Source organism: Protobothrops mucrosquamatus, unplaced genomic scaffold (genome assembly GCF_001527695.2).
Source record: "Protobothrops mucrosquamatus isolate PMUCROS unplaced genomic scaffold, P.Mucros_1.0 scaffold256, whole genome shotgun sequence".
Taxonomy (NCBI): Eukaryota; Metazoa; Chordata; class Lepidosauria; order Squamata; family Viperidae; genus Protobothrops; species Protobothrops mucrosquamatus.
The window spans coordinates 271,917-295,713 of NW_015386603.1; the positions used below are offsets into that span (position 1 = coordinate 271,917).

Below are 23,797 nucleotides of genomic sequence, written 5' to 3' on the forward strand. Positions count from 1 at the left end.
TAGCACTTGTTTGTATCTTATGATTTATGATCTATGACTTATCACTTGTTTGTATGTACACTTATGCACCGGAGACAAATTCCTTGTGTGTCCCATCACACTTCAGTAAGGAATATTGCATTGCATTCCATTCCATGTACTAGGTACAGGAATAAAGTACAAATTCCTATCACCTTTATTCAGTAGAAACAGTTCAAAATAAATAGCTATTAAGTGGGATGAATTATATGCTGATATCATATAGTTCTATTCTGATTATATGATACTATGAACATTTTGAATAACCACTACACAGAGTTAGCTTTTAATTTTAGTTTCTTATTCTGGTAAAAACTGAGTTATAAATAAAAAGATAGGTTGGAAAAAATCCCCTCAAAGGTATCTGGGAAAAGTCTTTATTTTAACTATTAAATAAAAATAGTTTATTTATAAGGCATTTGGATTCAGTTCCACTGAATAAGATAGTTATAACATACTCTGAATCTGAGGTACAGGCCTGGCTATTTCTTCCGCCCCGTCTTTGGTGCTTTCTTAAGACCCTGGATATAACTGTAAGGTATCTGGTAGTCCTCTGCAACAGAATCAAACATTAATATTAGTCACTTCACATTTAGCACTGAAGTATTCACAACACAATAGGAGCTGCAGCTTACTAAGACTTTTTAAACGTCCTGAAAATCTGAAATCATATCAGTGGTTCTTAGATGTGAGAGATACTGGAAACTAGTTTAACAATATCTAGAGATTACCTGCCACAGCACTATAAAAGGACTAATGATATGTATAATAGCCATTCCATTTTATTTTCTAGAATATATATGTACTTGCAACAATTTTTGTGAATACCATAAAGCAGTGTATCTAAATTCAGCAACTTTAAGATGCGTGGACTTCAACTTCCAGAATCTCACAGCCAGCAACCTGTCCACACATCTTAAAAGTTGGGGAGGTTGAGAAACACTGCTTTAAAGTGTTAAGAAATTGAATCACCCAGCTGTAATTTGTAGCACTGTACAAATGTGTGTTCACTAGAAAGGTGGCAAATTGGTATAGATACTCGCAAAGAAGTTTCTATTAGTAGCATCAGAACTAGTTTTGGAATCACTGCTTGCTAAAAACATTCATGTGTTTCCAGTCCGATCAAAAGTAAAAGGGAATGTCCCTTTGATATATTTTGTTTTGTGTTCTGATGCCACTAATAGGAACAAAAATAAATGCAGGCAAGCTGATAATATATTCTCAGTGTCTCAGCAGGTGGCAGCACCTGAGCAACTTTGTTTGGACTCACAAGCAAAGTGGGTTCGGTTAGTATTTGGATGGGAATCCTTAGGGGACTTCCCAGAGTTAATTATTAGATTGGAAAGTAAAAATAAAAGAAGGGGACAATGGCAAACTAGTTCTGAGGTGCAGAGAGTGGTGAGAATGGCCAAAAAGATCATTGGCAATTTCCTCCCTCCCATCCAGGACATAGCACAGAAACGTTGCTTGAGCAGGGTCCATAAGATTATCTGGGACACTATACATCCTCTTCACAACCTGTTTTCCTTGTTACCTTCTGGGAGGAGGCTTCGTGGTATCCGTAGCAGAACATCCAGATTCAGCCATAGTTTCATTCCATACAGCATTAACCTTGCGAACTCTCAAGCTTCCTCCTTCCATTATATATTCAAGATGGAGAGTATTTAATATTTATTTGTTATGTATATGTAGGGGTGGGGGTCTATACAAATGTTGTATATAGTATGTTTAGGTGTGCGTCATGTATGTGTTTCACTTTGAGAGCGGGCAACTAAATTTCAATTTTGATGTGTGCCGTTGTGCCCACAGTAAACAAAATGACAATAAAGGTTATCTTATCTATCTTATCTTACCAAGAAAACCACATGGAACTATCTATGAAGTCATCAGGAATCCACCTTTGTCCAAAGAGGGTGATTTATGAATACTATTATAGCATGCCAAAGATACTTACCTAAGAGCAGTTTAGCAAGATGATTGATCTGATTGCCCTGTATCTGGACTTGTGATCTGTCCTTTGCTCCAGGGATTGCGACGATAATGGCACTAGCTTGAACCTTTTGCTGAAGGGTACTAGCAACAGCCTGAGGGTCCAAACCATACAGCTCAAGATTCTTAATTATTGTCACCTAGTAGCCAAAACAAAAAAAGGCATTACAAAATTAATTTTAATGTTGCCACTAAATGGCTATCTAAGAATTTAGGGTATTACTTTTATGCGAGTATGCTCTACTTTGTAGGCATATTTCAAACTGGGAGGAAGGTTTAAATCTTTTCACTGTGCATATTAATCATAACTTTACATATCTTTAGAAAAGAACATAAATATCTTTACAAATGCTAATTTGACAGCAAATATACAACAGGGCATAGATGTTTATGAACCTGTTTGAATTTATTTAGTTTTAGGACTTATATGAAGAACAGATCATGTTTTAGGTCATAATTATGCAGAAGTACTGAATATTCAAAAAGATTCACAGATTTAAAGCAGCACTCTTATCATGACATCTGGGTGGCTTAAATGAATGGATGCATATATGGGGAGAGACACTTATAACCCAGTGGATGACACTAATGATTTCTTGATCTGCGCAAGCATATTAACATTCTTAATCGTGACAGATTCTGGACAAATGCAGTTGGGACTTCTACTCAGAAGTCCTCATGTTGTGACTCTTACCTTTTTATTGGATGATCTCTGTGCTACGGTTACATCAATTGGAAGAATATTTCCTTTTCTCACAACAGGTTCTTGTCCCCAAAAGGTTACCTGATGGAAAGGTTCTAGTTTGTTTAGACACCTGCCAGTAAATTAGAAACTGTTTAAGCTTATCTAGTAAAAGCTGATGAGATGAATCTTTCAGCGTTTATGGCTTAGCCATTCGTGATGTCCAAAATTGCCAACTACATCTATCTATTTATTTATCCATTTAATACTCGAATGCTGAACCCTGTGAATAGTCCATAGACTGTACATACCTAAACCAAGAAACAAAGCCTGACAATTAAACACTTAATGCTAGCTTGTGATGCTATTAAAAATATTGCAAGAACAAGTACTTATTTCTGGGCTTGAAATGTACTATTTCTCTTAGCAGGTTGTTTATTTTATAGTAAAAACAAACCAACCTGCCACGGTTAAACATTGGGAAACTCGCTCAATAGTAGTAACTGTGAGAGGGATCTCGGAGTCCTAGTGGACAATCACTTAAATATGAGTCAGCAGTGTGCTGCAGCTGCCAAAAAAGCCAAAACAGTGTTAGGCTGCTTTAACAGAGGGACAGAATCAAGATCACGTGAAGGATTAATACCACTTGGTAAGGCCTTGGTAAGGCCACACTTGGAATACTGCATCCAGTTTTGGTCACCACAATGTAAAAAAGATGTTGAGACTCTAGAAAGAGTGCAGAGAAGAGCAACAAAGATAATCAGGGGACTGGAGACTAAAACATATAAGGAACGGTTGCTGGAATTGGGTATGTCTAGTTTAACGAAGAGAAGGACAAGGGGTGACATGATAGCAGTGTTCCAATATCTCAGGGGCTGCCACAAAGAAGAGGGAGTCAAGCTATTCTCCAAAGCACCTGAGGGCAGGACAAGAAGCAATGGATGGAGAGAAGCAACCTAGAACTAAGAAGAAATTTCCTGGCAGAACAATTAATCAGTGGAACAACCTGCCTCCAGAAGTTGTGAATGCTCCAACACTGGAAGTTTTTAAGAAGAGACTGAACAACCATTTGTCTGAAATGGTATAGGGTTTCCTGCCTGAGCAGGGGGTTGGACTAGATGACCGCCAAGGTCCCTTCCAACTCTGTTATTCTATTCTGTTCTGTTCTGTTCTACTCTATTCTTATTTTCTATTCTGCTGAAGAGGCAAAAATTAAAAAGTAGACAACAAAAATCTTATTTTGCAAACAGTTGTCCAGCTGTCCCTATTGCACGAGAAGTGTAACATGCAGAATTTGGGAGGTATGCAAAACATCCGAACGAGAAGCTTTATATAAAATAAAATGTGAATGAAGCATCTTAGTTCTTTCATTAAAGCTGCTGCAACTTTTGCAAAGCTCCCAAGACTGCTTCAAAAGTGTGCCTATGCAGCTACTATGATTTGTTTTCCCTCTAGTGAAGAATTTCAGCTACTTTTCCCATTAACTGATCATTGGCTATGAAGTAACTCTTACAGTGGGTATCATCTTAGATACATCACAAGACACAAATATGCCAAGCATTACTTTTAGTCATGCTGATTGGGAATTCTTGAATTATGGTCTCAATAGAGGGGACTCAAGATTGGGGAAGGTAGATATACTTTATAAGAAGATCCTATATCAAATATATAAAACATCACTATGAACTAGTCTCCCCTCACCTGCTGAGGAGATCATCCCACTTGAGCCTTGAGATTTCATCTTGCTCTGCTTTGTCCAACAGACAATCGCACAAAATTGGATTCACCTTTACAAAGCTGTGATAAAAAAGAAATGCATTTGCATCATGATTTACGCCAGTGTCAATAATGTACAACACTTAATTTTTATCAGGTTTGTTTAAAGTCATGGGAACTACAAATAAGAAGATAATTGCCACCTACTTTTTTTAGTTTAGAAAGATGAATTAAAAAAAGATATAGAAAGACTTCTTCCAAGCCAAGGTTATAATTATCACTTAGATAACTATAAACTAGATGATTACAAATTACTAATCTATGGAATGCTTGTTGGTGAAAGTGTAATGATAAAAATAACAAATTTATTGATTTGCAGACCTATTAATCACATTTATTGTCAGAAAGTTGAGGAAAGTCTTTCTTATTCAGTACAAGTTCACAAGGCCTGTGCCAAGCATGAAAGACCAGGACCACACTTGAAGTTCCAATTAAACTGATTTATTTCTACTTATGCCTATGCACAGGAATCTACTCAACTAACGGTTTGTACTATTTTGGTCCTGGATAAAGGTCTATAGAATTCAAGAGGGGTTGGATCTAGTCTGCTTGTGGCGACATAGAGCCTCTAGGCTGATTCCTCTTTTGATTCTATATGTATGTTTATATGTGTTTGTGCATGGGGAATAGTAAGGATTCACAGCACCTCTGATTACAAATCATCTAATAATAAGCCTTCCAGAAAATGCCTGTCTCATTCTAATATTGCTAGATATAGGAAAGCCCCAGGATGGGACCAATCATTTGGGGGGACTGTACATTCAGATTTGAAAGTAGAAACATATAATGAGCACAGAAAGCTACTTTGTAAAATCCCAGTGTAATAATCACTCCATGCCAATGGTATAGAGCCAATAAGCAAATATTCTGATCTCTATGCTCAATGGTTTCATTTCTTACATACTTTTTGTTTATTTCATCAACCAACTCATTAGCCTTTACATAGTTGATTATCACACTTCTCACTTCACCGCTGGAGAGGGTATGGCCTTTTCTGGAGAAAAATGAGAACTTTATTAGTTGTGCAGTTGAATTATGGAAACAATTGCAAATATCCTGCTCTTTCAAACTAAAGACTTTCTAAAGATTTCTCAATATAGTTAACACTCTCTTAAAGACAAAATATGGGGGGGAATGGCACAATCAAACCAAACACATTAGCTTGGCATTCCAAAAGCATTAACATTTTAGATATTTTTCCTGGTAAGCCATTCTTTTCTGCAAATACTATTGGTAAGGTCTAGCTATGCCATTCTATTTTTGCCTAAAACATCTAAGTTAACTCTGGAATCTGACTCAGACATACACAACTCTTTCCTTTAAGCAGTGGGGTGTTGCCATCTCCAAACACTCCTGATCCACTGTGTCAAAGAGTAAGATGGTGTTTAATATTATAGAATACAAAGTTAGGTGGCTGATTCTTATATTCCTTACTTATGTCCAGACTCTTGAAACAATGGGGCCATTTTTGATGAGATTCCATAAAGTTGCATAATTTCAGGAGGATGGTACAGTTGTTCTTGATCATCACCTTTACGGTCTTGGACAGACATTTCAGATGTTGCACTTTCAGGTACTATGAATGATCTAATGCTGAAATGCAGAGAGAAATATTATTTTCATACATTTAACCAGAGAGTTATTGTAATGGTTAGAACTGACATGCAAAAACTAATCAATGCACCTTTCTGATTTAACAGAAAATAGACATTGTAAATTACTTTTCATATTACTGCTACATAAAAGCTCATGGCAGAAGTAATAGTAATAGTAATTTTTGTTTTTAAAACAATCAATCAAGAAGATTTTTTATTATTTTTTTAACAATATTTTTTATTAATTTTCTGATTTTACAGTTCTTAAAATAAAAAAATTAACTCAATTTTAGTATATTTTCTAAATTAAGTCTTATTTAGGACATCTGAATATTTTAATTTTGTTATTTTTTCAATGCATATTTTCCTTTCTATATGAAATTCTATCATGGACAAAATTTTATTTTGTATCATTTCTATTTAGAACAAATATATCGCTCCATAAGAAATTTAAAATACTTATTACCTAGCAACTTCCTAGCTACTACAGCAACAGAAGAGTTTAATTTTATTCTTTGGTTTAGCAAAGAGAGAACCAGAATGGTTAGGGTAAGCCACGGGTGTCAAACTCAATTTCATTGAGGGCCGCATCAGCATTGCGGTTGCCCTCAGGGGGCCGGGTGGGTGTGGCCAGGGTGGGTGTTGCCTACTGGATGGGCGTGGCCAGCTCTACATCGTTCGCATCAAGGGTGCCTGTGGGGGCCTGGGCAGGAGTGGGATAGATCTGAGGGTCTCTGGCAGAAGGGGGTGGGACCAGGGCAAGTGCCAAGGCATGGTCCACTGGAGGAGCCTCACTGTTCCTCTCAGGCCATGCGGGGTGGTGGTGGTTATGGAGCTAAGACTGAATGCGTTTCAGCATAGATGGCCACCACAAAATTGTACATTGGCTCCCAGCCGGCCTGGGCCAAGGCAGAGGGGGCCGTTCCCTTACTGTTTCCAGGATGGCTTTGCGGGCCACATGAAACCACTTCGCGGGCCGCATCCGGCCCCCGGGCCTTGTGTTTGACATGTCTGGGGTAAGCATTCAGCACATGAGGATAGTATATGAAACTGTCAGATATATTAGAGAATGGCAATCTTGGATTTTTTTATAATTAAGGAGATAGAAAGAATTCACAAGGTCTCAAACCAGTCTCATAATGGCTGGGGGGGGGGAGCACCTAACAAAACCAGCACTTCCGAATGTCCTTTAAACAATTTTATAGAATTTCTGGACTGGATTCTGATGAAATCTATTTCTGGAGTAAAATATATGGATAGTGACATTTCATTCATGTCACTTCTAGTGAATTTCTTATCTAAAATTAAATTTTAAATGATCCTCCTATACATACTCAGTCAACTTCCTTGACATCACAAGTACCTATTATGACAGAGCTAATGTACAGCCTTGCCTATTCTAGCAAATTACTGTAGAAAGTCCTGATAACACATCTGTCAAGGTATAGCACAAGTAAGATCTCATCAAAGTTACTGTAAAATGTGAATTTCATAATGCTATATTTATGTGACATCACAGATGGGTGGGGGTGGAAACACTATAGAATTTCCTGTAGAAAATAAAGCCCAACAGCCCAGGATCAAGGAGCCAACCCCTTCAGAGATGATCCCTGAGGAGAAACGTGAAGAGGGGCTGCAGTGCATCTTTATCCACACTAATCCACTGCCACTTTTAGCAGAAGTAGGAGGAAGATTTGCGAAGAGAGCATGGGCAGCAGTAGGAAGAGATGACAGGTAAGCATGCCCAAGTTCCAGGTTTTACGTGAAACTGGAGTGAGATGACATATGTGGAGGGTGTGTGTTAATACTAAAGGAAGAGAAGAGTAGACATCATGCCTATCCTATCAAACATTTTCTTCTTTTCATTATCACTATCTACATCAGGGATAATCACTGCCATTCAGAAGCTGGGGCACTAAGCGAAATAGGTTAAGATGTACTGTATATCTAGTATCAAATGTGTTACAGCTGACACAAAATTTATGGCTGAGCAGATGCCACTAATATCTTTGTCTGTTATCACTTACAGACTGCAAGAAAGTTAAATACTATCCTTCCATATACACTAAATATCATTGTTTGTATAAAGTTTTAAATCTTGCACATATTTGATATTGTTCCATTACAGTTACCCATTCACAATAGTTTTTACACCACTTCCAAATTATCAATTTAAAAGCAATACAGAAATAATTTAAGCAGCCCATAACAATTTAGAAATGGACTGCTATCAAAAAACCTGATTCAATGGCATGGCAATAAAGATGAATAGTAGTGGAAATAACCAGCAGTGGTGGACTGTTGCATAGATTATCTTACTAGTAAAATAACTGAGATTTCCAAAGCTTGATCTTGAATATTTTTTTATTTTAAAAAGTATGTTCTAGAATGAGTTTTCCAAAATCTGACCTGTTTTGATGCAGCGAAAAGAATGGTGAACGCATCACTTGCTAAACATCACATGCTAAACATTTGGTAAACTTTGAGTTGGTAAACATTTCTAGTTCTGTTAAGACACTGTTATGTAGTGGCTCAGATGCTCCTTTTTCAAAATTATCACATTTTTATTCAAAATGTTCTGCAATTTTTTTAAAAAAAATGTTGGTTGTGGGGGAAATATAAGTGCCTCCAGAGAGTCTGGCTGTTGCTGCACTAATATAATACAGAGATTTATGGCTCTACATTTCATGATCTTAAACACAATTGTACCATGTTGATCTAAATACCTGAGAAAGCATTTAGTATTAGTCTGATCTAATCTTTTTAATCCTTCTCAAGTTCTGCTTTGCTGCCTCATCATGGCAATGGAATGCTGGGAGTGTACTGGGAGTGCTGGAGTATACTGTATATTCCAGCAAACTTACCAAAAACATGAAGGTCCTCCCAATAGTCCAACTAAAGCAAGCAAGAAAGCACCAGGTAGCAGCAAAAGATGCTGGAAGCATGTGATCAAATTAGCAAAGGGCATTATGTCATATTGCAGGGGGAAAGGCAGGGGCAAACTATAACAACTACATGGATAATCATTGGCAATGCAGTGCTGTATGATGGGTCCTTCAGGTTTGATGGCATTCAGCCTCCTACTGAGGAAGAGCTAAGGATCCTTTGGACTAGTAACAATGTCTATGTCATGGCTAAATTAAAGCCTCTGGAGTGCCTAGTTGCTGTAGGCATGTAGGGAAAAAAAACCTGTCGATGCCAAAAAAAAATTACAATGGAAATATGAATGTGGAATAGTTCAAAACTGTGAAAGATAAAATGATTCAAGTACATATTGATATCTTAGGCATTCAAAAATTGAAATGGATTGGAATTGGGCACTTTCAATTAGGAAATGAAAAATAAAGAAGGTACGGTGTTGCTTTCATAACTAAAGACAGTATTTTGGTGCAATGCAGACAATGACTCAAAAATAGCAATTAGACTTTGTGAACAATCCTTTATTATGATTATGACCCAAGTTTGTATTCCAATCATTGATATAAAAGAACAGGAAGTTGATTACTTGTATGGTCAATTTCTATCCGAAACTGCCAAAACCTGCAAGCAGATTATGCTGTTTGTGTTTGGGGACTGGAATGCCAAAGTTGGAAACACTAAGGAGAGAGTTGGGTTCTACAGCTTAGAAAAAAGAAATGAAGCAGGAGAACAACTTAAAAGTTTCTGCCAATCCAATCATTTCTTCACTACTAGCACAGTATTTAAATAATCAAAATGATGTCCTTGTAGATCAGTGTTTCTCAACCTTGACAATTTTAAGGTATGTGGACTTCAACTCTCAGAATTCCACAGCCAGCATTGCTGGCTGTGGAATTCTGGGAGTTGAAGTCCACATGCCTTAAAATTGTCAAGGTTGAGAAACACTGTTGTAGATGGATATGATCAGGTAAACAGAAATCAAATTGACTATATTAGTAGTGAAAGGGCTTAGTCATAAATTAAAAGACACAGAAAGGAGCTGACTATGGAACAGATGACAAACTGCTTATCTGTGAGTTTCAACTCAATCTACAGTGGATGAAAAAAGCCAACTAGTTTCTATGAGCCTGATCATACTCCCGCCATTTTCTAGAAGAGTATCAGGAATCACTTTGAAGTCCTGAAACTTATTGATAGGGAACCAGAGAAACTATGAAGTGAAATCAGAGAAACTGTTAGCATAAAAAGAGACTAACAGACACAGAAAAAAACAGAAAGCAATCTGTGTGTCGGAATAAATTGTGGAAATTGATAGGAAGAGAAACCAAAGCTAAAAAAGACAAAAATATCAAGAAGGAACTGAATAATTTCAAACAACTATAAAGGGGACAAGAGGCAATATTACAACAATATCTATAAGGACATTGAAGATAAAAACAGAGATGGAAAAACAAAGAAAGTCTTCCAAAAGATCTCCGAATTCAGGAGATTCTAGCCACAAACCTGTTAGAATACAAAAGAGAGATTTAAAGAAGACCAAAGATATACTGAAAATCTGTAGTCAGATATCCACTTCAATTTTTTTGCCTTAGAAGATATTCCTTATTTATATTAGAAGATAAATTTATATTAGCACTCAAGTCATTATCAAGTTGGAAGATTACAAATGTTGATAGACTTATCTACAGCAGGGGTCCCCAAACTGTAGGCTGCGGCCCACTACCAGACCGTGGGCTGTTGGCCACTGGGCCGCATGAGTGGCTGGCCAGTGTATGTGTGTCTGTGTGCTCGCACCCCTCCACTCGCGCTAGTGCGTGGCGTTGCGTGGGCGCTAGTATTGCCACAAGCACACCCACTTGTGCTAGTGTTGTGGCATTGTACCGGTGCTAGTGATGGCACGAGCGTTATGTGGGCGCTAGTGTCACTGCGAGCACACACTCCCCCCATTCATGCTAGCATTGTGGCATCGCATGGGCCCTCGTGGCCCTGTTTGCATCACGTGTACAATTGCAGCCTGTTCATGCACACGGACCCATTTGTGCATGCACACAGCCTCCATCCCCACCCCGCCAACCCAGAAAGACTGGGAACCCCGATCTACAGAAATATGGCAAGCAACAGAAGAACCACTGGTAAATATTCTAACCAAACTATGTTACAGATCAGAAGAAAATAGTGGACAATAGATTGGAAGAATTCAGTATACATACTGTGCATGTATGCAGTATGGTATGTACATACAGTGTACATACTCAAGATAGGACATTTAGTAAAATGTATAAACTATTGCACAATATCCATGATTTTATATATTAACAAAATAATTCTTAGGCTCATTAATTCTTAGGCTCATTACTCATCCTCAAAATTATGACTGCTGCTCCCCCCAGGGTCATATGATTGCATTTCAGGAGCTTGGCAACTGGCTCACATTTATATAATTAGTTTCAGTGTCCCATGGTCACATGACCACTATTTGAAATGTTTTTTTTACCATTTCTGCAAGAAAACAACCAAGCTCAGAGAAGCATCAGAATCCCCATAAAAAAAGAAAAAGATATTTAATAGTAAAAGCATAGCTATTGCTCATTTAAATTTCTACCCTTTTTTAAAAGTTTGCGGTTACGTGATTCAAAGTCTTACCTTTCATGTTTCCAATTTATGTCCACAATACTTTCCACACCCTTACTCAACTCTTTCACCTGAAGAATCTTCTGCTGTTGCACTGACTGCAGAAATTTTGAGAACTAAGAGCGAAAAATAGTTAAAATTGAATATTGGGACAAAATAGCAGTATCAACCATAATACAGTCCAAAGAATAGGGGAAATTTTCTAAGGAATGTCTATTCTTCACTGCTGATTTGGGATACACATGAAAAAAGAGCGACCCTAGGTAATACAAGCATAGGCTGATAGTAGTCTGTTCAGAAACAAACTGACAATATCAGGAAGTTCTTTGGGCTACAATAAACATCCTTATTATTATTTTTGGATTGGCCGCAATATATACTGCTATATGAGCCAGCACCTGGCAGTATACTAAAATCTTCATCAGTTGAATAGATATCTTCAAATTATATGAATGTATAACTCTTAAATCCTTGCTAAAAGGTGTGATCTGAATAAGTAAAATAATACAGAAGAAGCAATTTACACTGGAGAGACATTATTGGAAATATTATGAATAAAAAATATACAATATACAGTATTGTTAATCTCCTTCCTAAATCAGAATTATCCCAGACCTTATGTCTTGAAAAAGGGGGGGAAATGACAAATTACTTAGCCCAATTTTGTTTGCAACATTGTCGGAGAAAGATATAGCCACAATAAAAATATTGCCATGACCCAAACCATTTGCAAATATCAATGGAAAAATACAAATCAATCTGTTTGTTTGTTGCTTGATCCACATAGACCATATAGTGCACAGAATGGAATGAATTACCAGAGAGACAATGTACAGTTGTAAAGATGAAAAGAGTTGGGGTCTGCCATATATCAGAGAGGGGGAGCAGGAGCAACCACAAAAAAGGGATGCTTCCTAGGTCCTATTGAAACCTGGAGTTATTCCTCCTTGTGGGAGCAAACGGGACAAGTAGAAGTTCTTGGGAAAAGGTAGTCCCTCAGGTTACCAGGTCCTGTGCCATATAGAGCTTCAACTAATTGGGAGTCCTCTGGCCATAGCTGCGACTTGCTCTGTGATCCTCCAAATTGTGCACCACATCTGAATGGGGTAGTGCCACTTGATCTAGAATTAAAATGGAAGCTCTGCAACTCCCACATCTAAGGGAACCCAAACCCCTAGCCACTCAGTCTTGTGCTGCAACTTGTAGGTTCACATTCAAACCTTCACAGCCTCCAGACACTGGCAAAGGACCTTGACAGTTTAATTTGGACAGCTGGTGACAGAGATGTGTTGCTGGGTGTCATCATTATTTTGATAATAACTCACCCTGAATCCAACCAATGGCTTCTCCCATCTGTTTCATGTAGATATTAAAAAGAATGCGGGAGGGCAGAACCCTGAGGCACCCAGCAAAATTAGAACATAAATATGAGAAGCAGGCAAGCCAGGAAAATCTCCACATTATTAAATCAATTAATTTATTACTGCAAACTTCCATAAATAGGCAAAGAAACAACTATTCACCTTTTTGTAGCTAGATTTCTTTATATCCAGTTGTTGATCTTTTGGACTATTAATAGATTAAAGAAAAAAATAATTACCAAACAAACAAAATTTGCATCATCTAGAATAAGCTAACTAGAAAGGTATCCTTGCTAAATTCATATATTGATTCATTTAATTACAACTGCTGTAGCCCAGAGTCTTTTATGCACATAGGATTTTGACTCCCACTTATAAATACTTTGCAACAATATCTTTTTCTTTAAAAATACCTTTAACTAGCATAAACTCCAAGGTAACTTCAATCCATTAATCAGCACAGAAGGACTGTTCTTGCAGAGTCTGGCCTAATCCTGAATATCCTTATATACAGCATAAAGAAGCTCCTACATGCTCATGTCCAGTTAAAGGATCTGTTTTAATTCAGAATATTCTTCTTACATATAAGGAAGCTTCCACATACAGATAAAATTCCCCAACACAAGAATTTTCATTCTCTGAATGCTCAAAGGTCAGCTGTGTACTTTGCAACTTTCAAAATTAATGGTTCTAAACCATGTTGCAGATAACAAGAAGCTGAGAATCACCAGAACTCAGTATAGAAATGCATGCTTTGCATACATATGATTCCAAGTTTAATCAGTGGTATTTCTAGTTCAAATAATGGGACAAAAATGAGCTCTGTTGGTGATCTGAAGAAGTAACACTGATTGGAATAGAATGAACTGGACTAAACAGGAACTAACTGTCTTGGCTCTATATGCCAATTCCACTTCAAGCTACATAGATTTTTAAAAAGTGTTAATCTAGATCAGTGTTTTTCAAACTTTGCACTTTTAAGGTGTGTGGATTTCAATTCCCCGAATTCCCTAACCAGTGTGCTAGCCTGGGAATTCTGATAGTCCATACATTTTAAAAGTACCAAATTTGAAAAGCACGCATCTAGAAGCTAAAAACAAAACAGTCAGAAGCTGCATAACTATCAGGAAGGTAGGGTAAGTTTTTTAGTTTTGTGGCAATTAGTATTTCTAACTAATAATCTTCCAATCAATTAGTTGGAATGACAGAAAAATCTTTAAGTAAACCAGAGTAAGAAGCTAATTTATATGACTTTATAATGGTTTTGCAGTCACTGAGTTAAGTTTATGAATTATGGGAACTGAAATATAGAGCTAATTTTGGTACATTGTCATATTATGATGCTAGGTTCAAAAACATCAACCTTGTGTTATTGTATTCACTTGTACTTTGTACATGCAAATGTTATTCGTGGATGTAGTACATATTTTTCAGGTTAATCAATCATGTTCTGAATGAATAAATTATATTGACATATTAGGCATGGTGAACTTGGGTAGAATCTAGGAGGTTCAAACAGAAAACAATCCTCTACAGCAGTGGCTCTCAAACATTATGCTCTCGGGAGCCCTTTACATTCTTAAAAATGATTGAGGATTCCAAAGAGTTTTGATTTATGTAGTTGTATCTATCAATATGTTAAATATTAAAATATTTATTTGACTTTGTGGATCCCCTGAAAGGGTCTCAGGGACCCCAGGGGTCTGCAGACCACATTTTGAGACCTAGTCCTCTGCAGCAAACGAAAAACTCAGTCTACAAAGTCAATTTTTATTATACTTATTATACTGTTAAATATGAATTTTTTAACTTTGATTTTCACTTTTATCTCTTGTTTAATTTTGATGATGAATTGTGCTTTTAATTGTGTGTTTAGATTGCTATATTAAGCTGTGTAAACTATCCAGAATGAGATGGGTGGTGTAAAAATTTAATAAAATAAATAATAAATACTTACCAGCAGGAAAATATGTAGTTACGCAAAAACGTACTGGTCAGCAGGGGGAGCTCTGACTTCTTCACTTTACATTTTAAGGCATGAAAGAAACATTGATGAAGCAGGGCATCCATTTGCTCTGTAGAAAGTAACATTAGGCACCATTTGTTCCCCAGTGACCTCTGCATAGATTTTATGTAATTTTATGTAATTTTTAAATAAAAATGTAGAGATATTAAGCATATATATATATATATATATATATATATATATATATATATATATATATATATATATATATATATATATATATATATCAACAAGTTATCTCTCATAAATTAAAAGTAGTAAGATACATATCTTCTGTCAAGGTTTTATTTATTTATTTTAGTACCAACTTTAATTTACAATTTTTACTATTACTATAGGTAGGTCTCAATTAATTCAATTAAAGGATCCCACAAAATGGTGGCATTATTTAAATTGATACTTCTATGGAAAATAGGGCCATTCAATCCAGCTCAATGAAAATAGTTAACATTTTTAAACATAATGTTTTATGTCTACTAATGAAATACTGCACAACAGTAAAGGAGGATAAATCCACCCCCCAAAATCACACTGTTCATAATCCACCTGTATTATTTTGAAACTTGTATTAACTGTATTAAATAAAAAAGATTATAAATGATTGATAAACAAACAAACAAATCAAATAGCATCTATAGATTATGGAAGCCCTATGTAAATGAGACACATTTTTGCTGCTCTTTTTACCAAAATTTCGAGTAGATACATGCTGTGAGGAATCTCGATTAATGCTCTATGTCTCTTTCCATATGTATCTGTGTGTTACTCCAGTGAATACATACTACACAAAAAAACACAAAAGCGCACACATTACCTGTTACACATGATAGAATAAGACAGTTTGCACTTTGCAATGTGTAAAGCACCATAAATATACTACATTATACCAATATGCTATCGTATCATCTCTGCATCTAGTAAATCTATTTCTGTGCAAATCTCTACAGTTATTATACCTTGTGGACTTCTGTTATCTTCCATCTCCTGAGAAATATTTGGTTCATTCTCTTCAGTCTTTTCAGCAGCATCACTCTGACTGAGTTCCTCTTTTTCATCCATGACAGTATGCAAAATATCTTCCTCTAAGGTGAGATGTTCTATGTCCATCTGCAAGGATGGATCAAGAGAGAGGCTGCTTTCAGGTGTTTCCCCTTCTTCCTCCTTCTGTTCCTCTTCTTCTTCAGCTATCATCTCTGAAGATTCTATTTCTAAGAGGGGTATTGTAGGCGGGCTTGATTTGTCACCAATGGCCCTTGTGAATTTAAAAAGAAAATAATGTGATAAAACATACTGCAAATGATGTAGACAGGCTTACTGCAAATCCCCATTTCAACAAAAAGAGTCCATGCAAACAAGTCTACCTAAAATGTAATACCTATACCGGGGTAGGCAACCGTGGCTCTTTTATGACTCGTGGACTTCAACTCCCAGAATTCCTGAGCCAGCCATGCTGGCTCAGGAATTCTGGGAGTTGAAGTCCACGAGTCATAAAAGAGCCAAAGTTGCCAACTCCTGACCTATACCAAAGAAATCAAAATAGCAATTACTATCTGATCCCATTTATATGGTAGTTGAAATAATTTAGAAAACTAAGAAGTCTATCAGTTAAGGCATGCCAGTACAAATGACCAAGTTACTTCTAAAGCCAATTCAAGACTTTGTCTGCGTAACCAAGCACAAGAATATCCACATTTTGAATATTAATTGAATGTGGCCTGAAGTCACAGAAACCTTGCCTCTGCTAGTTACAGATACATTTTCAAAATGCATTTTCAGGGAGAGCAGTGCAATTCAGGTGAACATCTCAATGCTATAAAGTCAATGGAACCATTCAAACCTACATACTGTATACCTCATAGTGGCACATACAATTTATTCTGGGACCTAAGAGGGAAGGGAAATGTGTTTCTTAGTAGTGCAAGACAACTCCACACTGATATCACTGGGTTACAGAAGAGTAGGCATCACCAAACATATTAAGGTTCAATTTAGAAGTGAGGTTCAACTAAGACTAGAGGCAAATGCCATGCTTTTTGTTGTAATTTTATGTTTGTTAATAGCAATGCTAACAAAATTAGAGGCTACTCATGAAAAGAAACACTATGAGATCTCACAATTCTCTAAATTGATGATATACACAAAACCTTTACCTTTTATTGTTCAAAAGCGCAAATGTATGCTGATCTAACATGGATGAATAAAGCCTCAATCTGTAAACTCAGATTTACAAGTTGATTATTCTAATTTAATAAAATTGAATATAGTCTAATTTAATATACAGTCGTTCTCAACTCAACTATTCATTTAGTGACCATTTGAAGTCACCACAGCATTGGAAAAAGTGATTTATAACCGTTTTTCATACTTGCGACCATTGCAGCACTCCCATGGTCCCATAATCAAAATTTGGGTTCTTGGCAACTGGCATGTATCTATGATGGCTGCACTGTCCCAGGTCATGTGATCGCCAATTGTAATCTTCCCAGCAGCCTTCTGACAAGCAAAGTCGATGGGGGGAGCAAGATTCGCTCAATGACCGCATGATTTACTTAACTGCAGTGATTCACTTAATAATTGTGGGGAGGGGGAAAGATCATAAAATGAGGCACAACTCACTTAACAACTGCCTCCCTTAACAATGGAATTTTTACGCTCAATCATGGTCATAAGTCGAGGACTACCTATAGTCAGGTTAGAGTCCAGAAATCAGTTGGCCCAAGTCTTGAAATAATACTGTGCCAAAACTAACAGCGTTACTTCCGATTTGGAACATTCTCCAAAATTTGTCTGTGTCCTCACCATAGGTGATCCATGTAAGTGTGCAGCACTGTGAAGCCTTTTCCTTTCATTCCAGCTGCCAGCATCTCAGCAGTTGTCATAATAGCTATTCCAATGGCCACAGGGGCTCTGCAAAAAGACAAGAAAAAGAATGTAGCATGCTTAAGGCACTTACTCAAACTCTTACTCCATTTAAAACAGCTTTAAGACCATTTCCTGCATATCATACCCAAACCATGGATTAACTGATGTTGGGTTTTATGTTTTATCTTGAAAGTCAACGTTAAAACCTAGAAGAAACACCAAAGCTCAAGGGGTATGACACAGAGAGACAAGATATAACATTGCTAAAGGGAAAATTAAAAATGCAATTTCTGTTCTTCAGTTTCTAATCCACCTGTATTTTGCTCAGTGCATTGTCAAGTTTTCAAGTAGATTTGCTACTCTTGTTAACATTTGCCCTTCAGATCTGGAATATCTTTTTGTAATAAAAAAAACAACAAAAATAGTAAAAGGCATTACATCAAAATGAGAAAAAAAACAAAAATCCTGACTTTCTCCCCTTAAATAAAGAATTGTCTAATTTTTATAGTCAACACAGAAGTTCAAGAATCAGCTTTGTAACTAGGAAGTGTTTTAAGACAGAAAGAGGCGCTTCTACCTTCCAACTTTGCTCTATGGAAAAAGCACATCAACAATCTCTGACGCTACCTAATACACAAAAAGTACAAAGCCTGTGGTCATCTTTCTTCTTTGCATTTTTTTTTGCACATAAATTGCAATAATGAAGCATGCTAGACTTGGACACCAAAAGCTGACACTATTCCCCCCATCCTACACAAGCAACTTCACAAAGGAAATTCTTCAACATATCAAGCAAATGTCTCCAAAATATGCCCTCAAGAGACTTCTACCTGCAAAATTATAAGCATATGCAATCTGCAATGTTCTGCCTTCATGAAGGAGTAATAATTCATTGATAGACATCTAGTTCATACACAGAGATTTAATTTCTGGCGAAAAAGATATCAAGAAACAGAAAGCCTCTGTCTGTAAACTACTTCACATCATGGTTTAATTCAGTGTGAAGATGTTTCATTTATTCACAACTATGTACATTTCTATAACACGGCTATAGACCTACAATTTTTAAATTTAAAAACAGATACAAATTTTAAGTTGGTTTGATCTGATACCACAGGGACCAATAATTTTTTTGATGGGTAAGCATCTTATGTAATTTAACACAATAGTACAACTGTCAATAAAATAGGATAGAAAACATGAAATAAGATGAAATGCCAACAATTTAAAAATGTCCCCAAAACACAGGAGACCTTGTCTGAGATATATAATTATCTTTTTCTAAGGCAGTGGCCAACATTACAGAATATAAAAATAAGAATTGATTAACAAATCATTAACCCCTTTAGCATTAATTGTCTAATAGAAATCATACCTGTTTTCCACCAAGGTAACAGCACAGAGACTACCTCGATTTACCTGGGGGAGACCACATTTGGGGACGATAACACCTGGAAGCATTAAATCTGTAGTAAAGAAACATAATGAATATGTTCAAGAGAACAAATATTCAAGTTAACCTATCACAATTTTCTGTACTAAACAATCAAGAATCAAAATATTTAGAATTCAGAGTCTCCCAGTTTCTAAATTGTTATCTTATCCACTACATCAAACTGGCTCTCTAACTATAACTATTATTCCAGAAATTCCAAAACCAATCCTACTTGTGTGTTTGTGTGTGTACATGTATAGTTAATCAACATCGACACAGACCTGTGTTTGTTTGTTTGAGTGGATGGATTGACATCCATGCACAGGTCCGTATCCATACAGACAAATTATTAATTTCTCTTCTGCACTTCAGAATCAGGGCCGGAATCAGGGCCAGATGCAGAGACCACAACAGGCTCCATTATTGATTAGATCAAGAGTAGAATTTTTTTCCCATTCTCAAAACACATGGACCAGAAGTCTGCATATTATTAAAATGACAATATGACGACTGGAACATTGGTTGTGTTTTTCATGTTGGTTGATATAGTACCCATAAACACTAGCATGGCTTGGGATATTGTCATATAAGCCCAGTGTGTCTTTGAGTTATCCCACCACTATAAATTCAACATTTCTGCTGCAGCATTTATTACAGTTACAAATCAAGGCTCTCTGTAAAATATAAGAACTTGTACTATTTTTTTTATTAGGAGAAAGGAAAGCAAACCAAAAAGACCATGGCTAAGAGATTAAAAAGGGGTTGCTTAGTGTGTAAAGATTAACAGTTAGGGACCAGAAGTGTTCTCTAGAGAGGGCATTCAAAAGCCACCAAGGTACATAGGTTAAAAAAAAATGTCAAGTCAGACTGACTGTTAACTGACTATCCTTTATTTTCCTTTGTTAAGGTTAAATAAGAGCAATTCCCCAAAGCTCTTCTCAAACTGTCAATTAATGATAAAAAAGTATGAATATTTGAAAATGTATTTAATTATGTTTCAAAAACCCTACTTTCAAATAAGCATGTTCAAATCAATAGAGTTACAAGCCAAATATTGAAGGCAAACTCCACAAAAAGGCAGATAAATGACACAACAGAAGATTTTAATCCATTTCCTTACCTGCTCCGCCTACTAATTTGTGCACTACAGGTGGCCAAGTAGAAAAGGCAGGGAGAAGGTGGGGATAAGACCACAGCGTGTACACTGCCCCAAAGAGAAAAGAAAATAGTTTTTAAATGTTTTGCTAATATTTATTTCTCCTCAGTCTTGCATTATGTAAAATAAAAAATAGAAATTACTAGAAAAATAAAGGACATATCCAAACGACTCTCCTCATTTCAATTTTTCATTCAACTAACTCAAGAATGCAATCACTTAATTAGCATTAGCTTTATTTTATCCCATACAGAGGACTGAATACAAAATACTTAAAACTTCTAAATATAGCAAAGGAAGGCTGACACTGATTAGCTAGTTCTGTACAATCATGCTTCCTTTTTTGTACCCCCTTGTTTATGGCATAAATATCATGGTTTGTTTAAACTACAGTTGTCTTACATTTGAAGAAAAGGTGGTACCTAAAACTTAGGTTAAATAGATTATTATTTCACCATAATCAAAACAGTAAATGTGAAGTGGTTTTAACTTAGAAAATGGTGAGCACAACTATAAAATAAAAATAGTCCTTGACTTAAGACTGTCCTTAATACTGGAATTATGGTTGTAAGTTATTGCAGTCATAGGCTTAGGCACTCACACAATCAGAAATTATTTACCACAATTTTGCACCACGGCAAACACTGCAGTTAAGCAAATCCCATCCAACCTATCCAACATGAGTGTGTGTGTGTGTGTGTTAGATGACACTAGCATTTATGACTGGTTACTGGTGATAAAGCACCAATTCTGTGGCTGATATAAGTTTGAATGGTTTTAAAATGACCAGTTAAGCAAGGAATACCTGTATGTATCTACTACTATCATCACAACTTACATAAAACTAAAATCCTAATCAACCTAATCATATCCTCCTAGAACCAGCATAAATTCCTTCTTTCCACTCACCATGGATAGACATTCTGAGAAGAGTTATAACAAACCATGTTTCAGAAATAATATATGCATCATGAAAAGATTCTGCCTGATTGCAATTAAACTTTTTGAAACTTCACTGCCATAACTAAGAAGTATTGAGCCACTGCTCTTGGAGGTGGAAACGAAGGTTCAGAATGATCAAGTAACGTGTTCAAAAAGAAAAAGAGAACCAAACTCAAACATTACAAGTCTCAACATCACCTGCCCACTGGAATGTCTGCTGTACCTGTTGGATATATCATTTTCTCCATTTCAAAAAGGATAGGATTTTTGCCATTGGCATAGACTGTGACAATTTCTCTTTTATGAGTATATATTTTCATAATATTCAATTCCTCTTTCATTGGCACAACTTCAGCAAGTTGTTCTGAAGTTAGGATGGGAAATACCGCTGCAACATCATTTCGCAATTTCCTCCTGCAATTGTTAATTTTATATTTGTTACTATGTATCAAGAAATAGCCATCCCTGGAATTCCATATCATTCAATCTGCAATTATCTATAAATAAGATTATGAGATGTTATATTTTAGTAGTACATTATTAATACTTGTTTTCTTAATATCCTTATTCTGTCTTTTAAGCCACCCAAGCCAATCACACAAAATATACACATTTTCTAAGTATGCTATAACGTTTAAAAAGCCATTTTAAGATTGGCAAGCTATCCTAAAGCCTTTATTTCAAATCACAGTTATATATTCTATATAGGTTGTCTTCAACTTATGACCACAACTGAGCCCAAAATATCTGTTGTTATGCAAGACAGTTGTTTTGCTCCATTTTACAACCTTCCTTGCCACAGCTGTTAATTTAATCACTGTAGTTGTTAATTTAGTAATAGGGTTGTTATGAATCTGGCTTCCCCATTCACTTTGCTTTTCAGAAGGTCAGAAAAAGTGATCATATGACCTCAGGAAACTGCAACCATCACAAATATAAGCCAGTGACAAGCGCCTGAATTTTGATCATGTGACCATGGGGATACTGCAAAGAAAATGGTCACAAGTCATTTTTTTCGAATGATCACTAAACAAATGGTTGTAAGTCAAGAACTATCTATACCAATATTGTCATTTTTTTAAATGGCAACAGTATCAATGAATTATCTACTTTGAATGGAAATCTGCTTCAATGATAGAAAATAGTTAATACGATAAAAAGATAAAAAATACCAGTTTTAAAAGAATATGAAGTATTTAGAGTTGAGAAATAATCTTAATGGTCCAAATAATACAATCAGTTTTTAAACTCTTAATACCATAGACGTAAAGCCCAAATAATCTCCTTAATAAAAAAATGTTATGAGTCAGATACTACAGAGTTATCTGAGTATAACAGCAAGTGTTTTATAATCTTAAAAAAGAGAATCAATATATAAAAACATTTCAGAAACTTGCACAATGGTATACTGTCCTGTCTCTTTTGCAATTTATCAATTATTTCAGGATTGTAATATTTAAAGATGGCAAGATTAGATAATTACATCTCATTTAATAACACATATTTAGAAGATTGTTATTGTTTTGTCAAAACAAAATCTTATCCCAACATTCCTTTCGTGCATACTGCATGCAGTGCTGGAAAAACAATCAGATCACTTTTATTTGTCGACCAACAATCTTTCCATGCAACATGATGTCTATAATGAAAACTATCAAAGTTTGCATTCATGCTGAAGCGAGCGTCTATTCACCATAGAATTATAAAACCGCGTCGTCCTTAAGCCTCCTCACATAAAACTGCTCCTTATGCTCGACATAAAAATATCCCAATTTACAACTCCCAAGAATATAACGCCTTGAAATGAAAGAAAACAAACTTACCTATCGGAGCCTTTGATAGCGGTGTTGGATTTCACTCTGAAAGGTTTGACAAACATATTTTAAAAAAATCCCAAGACTCCGATTCTGGGAGAACTTGGAATTCCGCCGATCGTGGATTCCCCAGAAATAGGGGAAATACTTTAGAAAGTGGGACCCATTGATTGTCTGTAAAGATCTGCATAGAAATCTCTCTTCATTACATGGGCGCAGCCATAGTGCGGTACTGCAACAAAAGGAGTCCGTGGGGCAATTGCATGATTATTCCTACAACTGGTACGACTACTATTTCCTGCTCTGGTGATCTCAGCAGCAAAGATACCGCAGTAGAATCGGTTACACTTCCGGCGGGTCCAATTTGCTTAGCTTTCCGCTACGCAGTGTCAAGGGAGCAGGACTCGAGACGCGTCTCCAAAATCGCTGCCGTTTAATTCTGCTGAAATTGGTAGGAGAAACTTATGGCATGAGCTGTTCGGAGCAACTAAGGAGGATTAAAGCCTAGTTCAGTGGGAATCTGAGAACACATATTGTATGTACTGTGCTATGCTATGCATATTATCTTTATTTATTTATTTATACACACAC

At 36.2% G+C, this 23,797-nt stretch overlaps 1 protein-coding gene across 1 annotated transcript; it reads right to left on the bottom strand.

Moving 5' to 3' along the window:
* Window positions 1-475: 475 nt before the first annotated feature.
* On the bottom strand, window positions 476-23,273 carry EIF2D (eukaryotic translation initiation factor 2D). Its single transcript, XM_015814486.1, has 15 exons — window positions 23,216-23,273; window positions 21,616-21,806; window positions 20,415-20,498; window positions 19,235-19,325; window positions 17,797-17,904; window positions 15,954-16,249; window positions 14,929-15,046; window positions 13,134-13,179; window positions 11,623-11,726; window positions 5,900-6,058; window positions 5,370-5,459; window positions 4,391-4,486; window positions 2,702-2,822; window positions 1,973-2,147; window positions 476-571 (listed from the first exon to the last, which is right to left on the bottom strand). The coding sequence occupies exons 1-15, from the start codon at window positions 23,269-23,271 to the stop codon at window positions 501-503; spliced, it is 1,806 nt and encodes a 601-aa protein (XP_015669972.1). The 5' UTR covers window positions 23,272-23,273; the 3' UTR covers window positions 476-500.
* Between the last annotated feature and the right edge of the window lie 524 nt (window positions 23,274-23,797).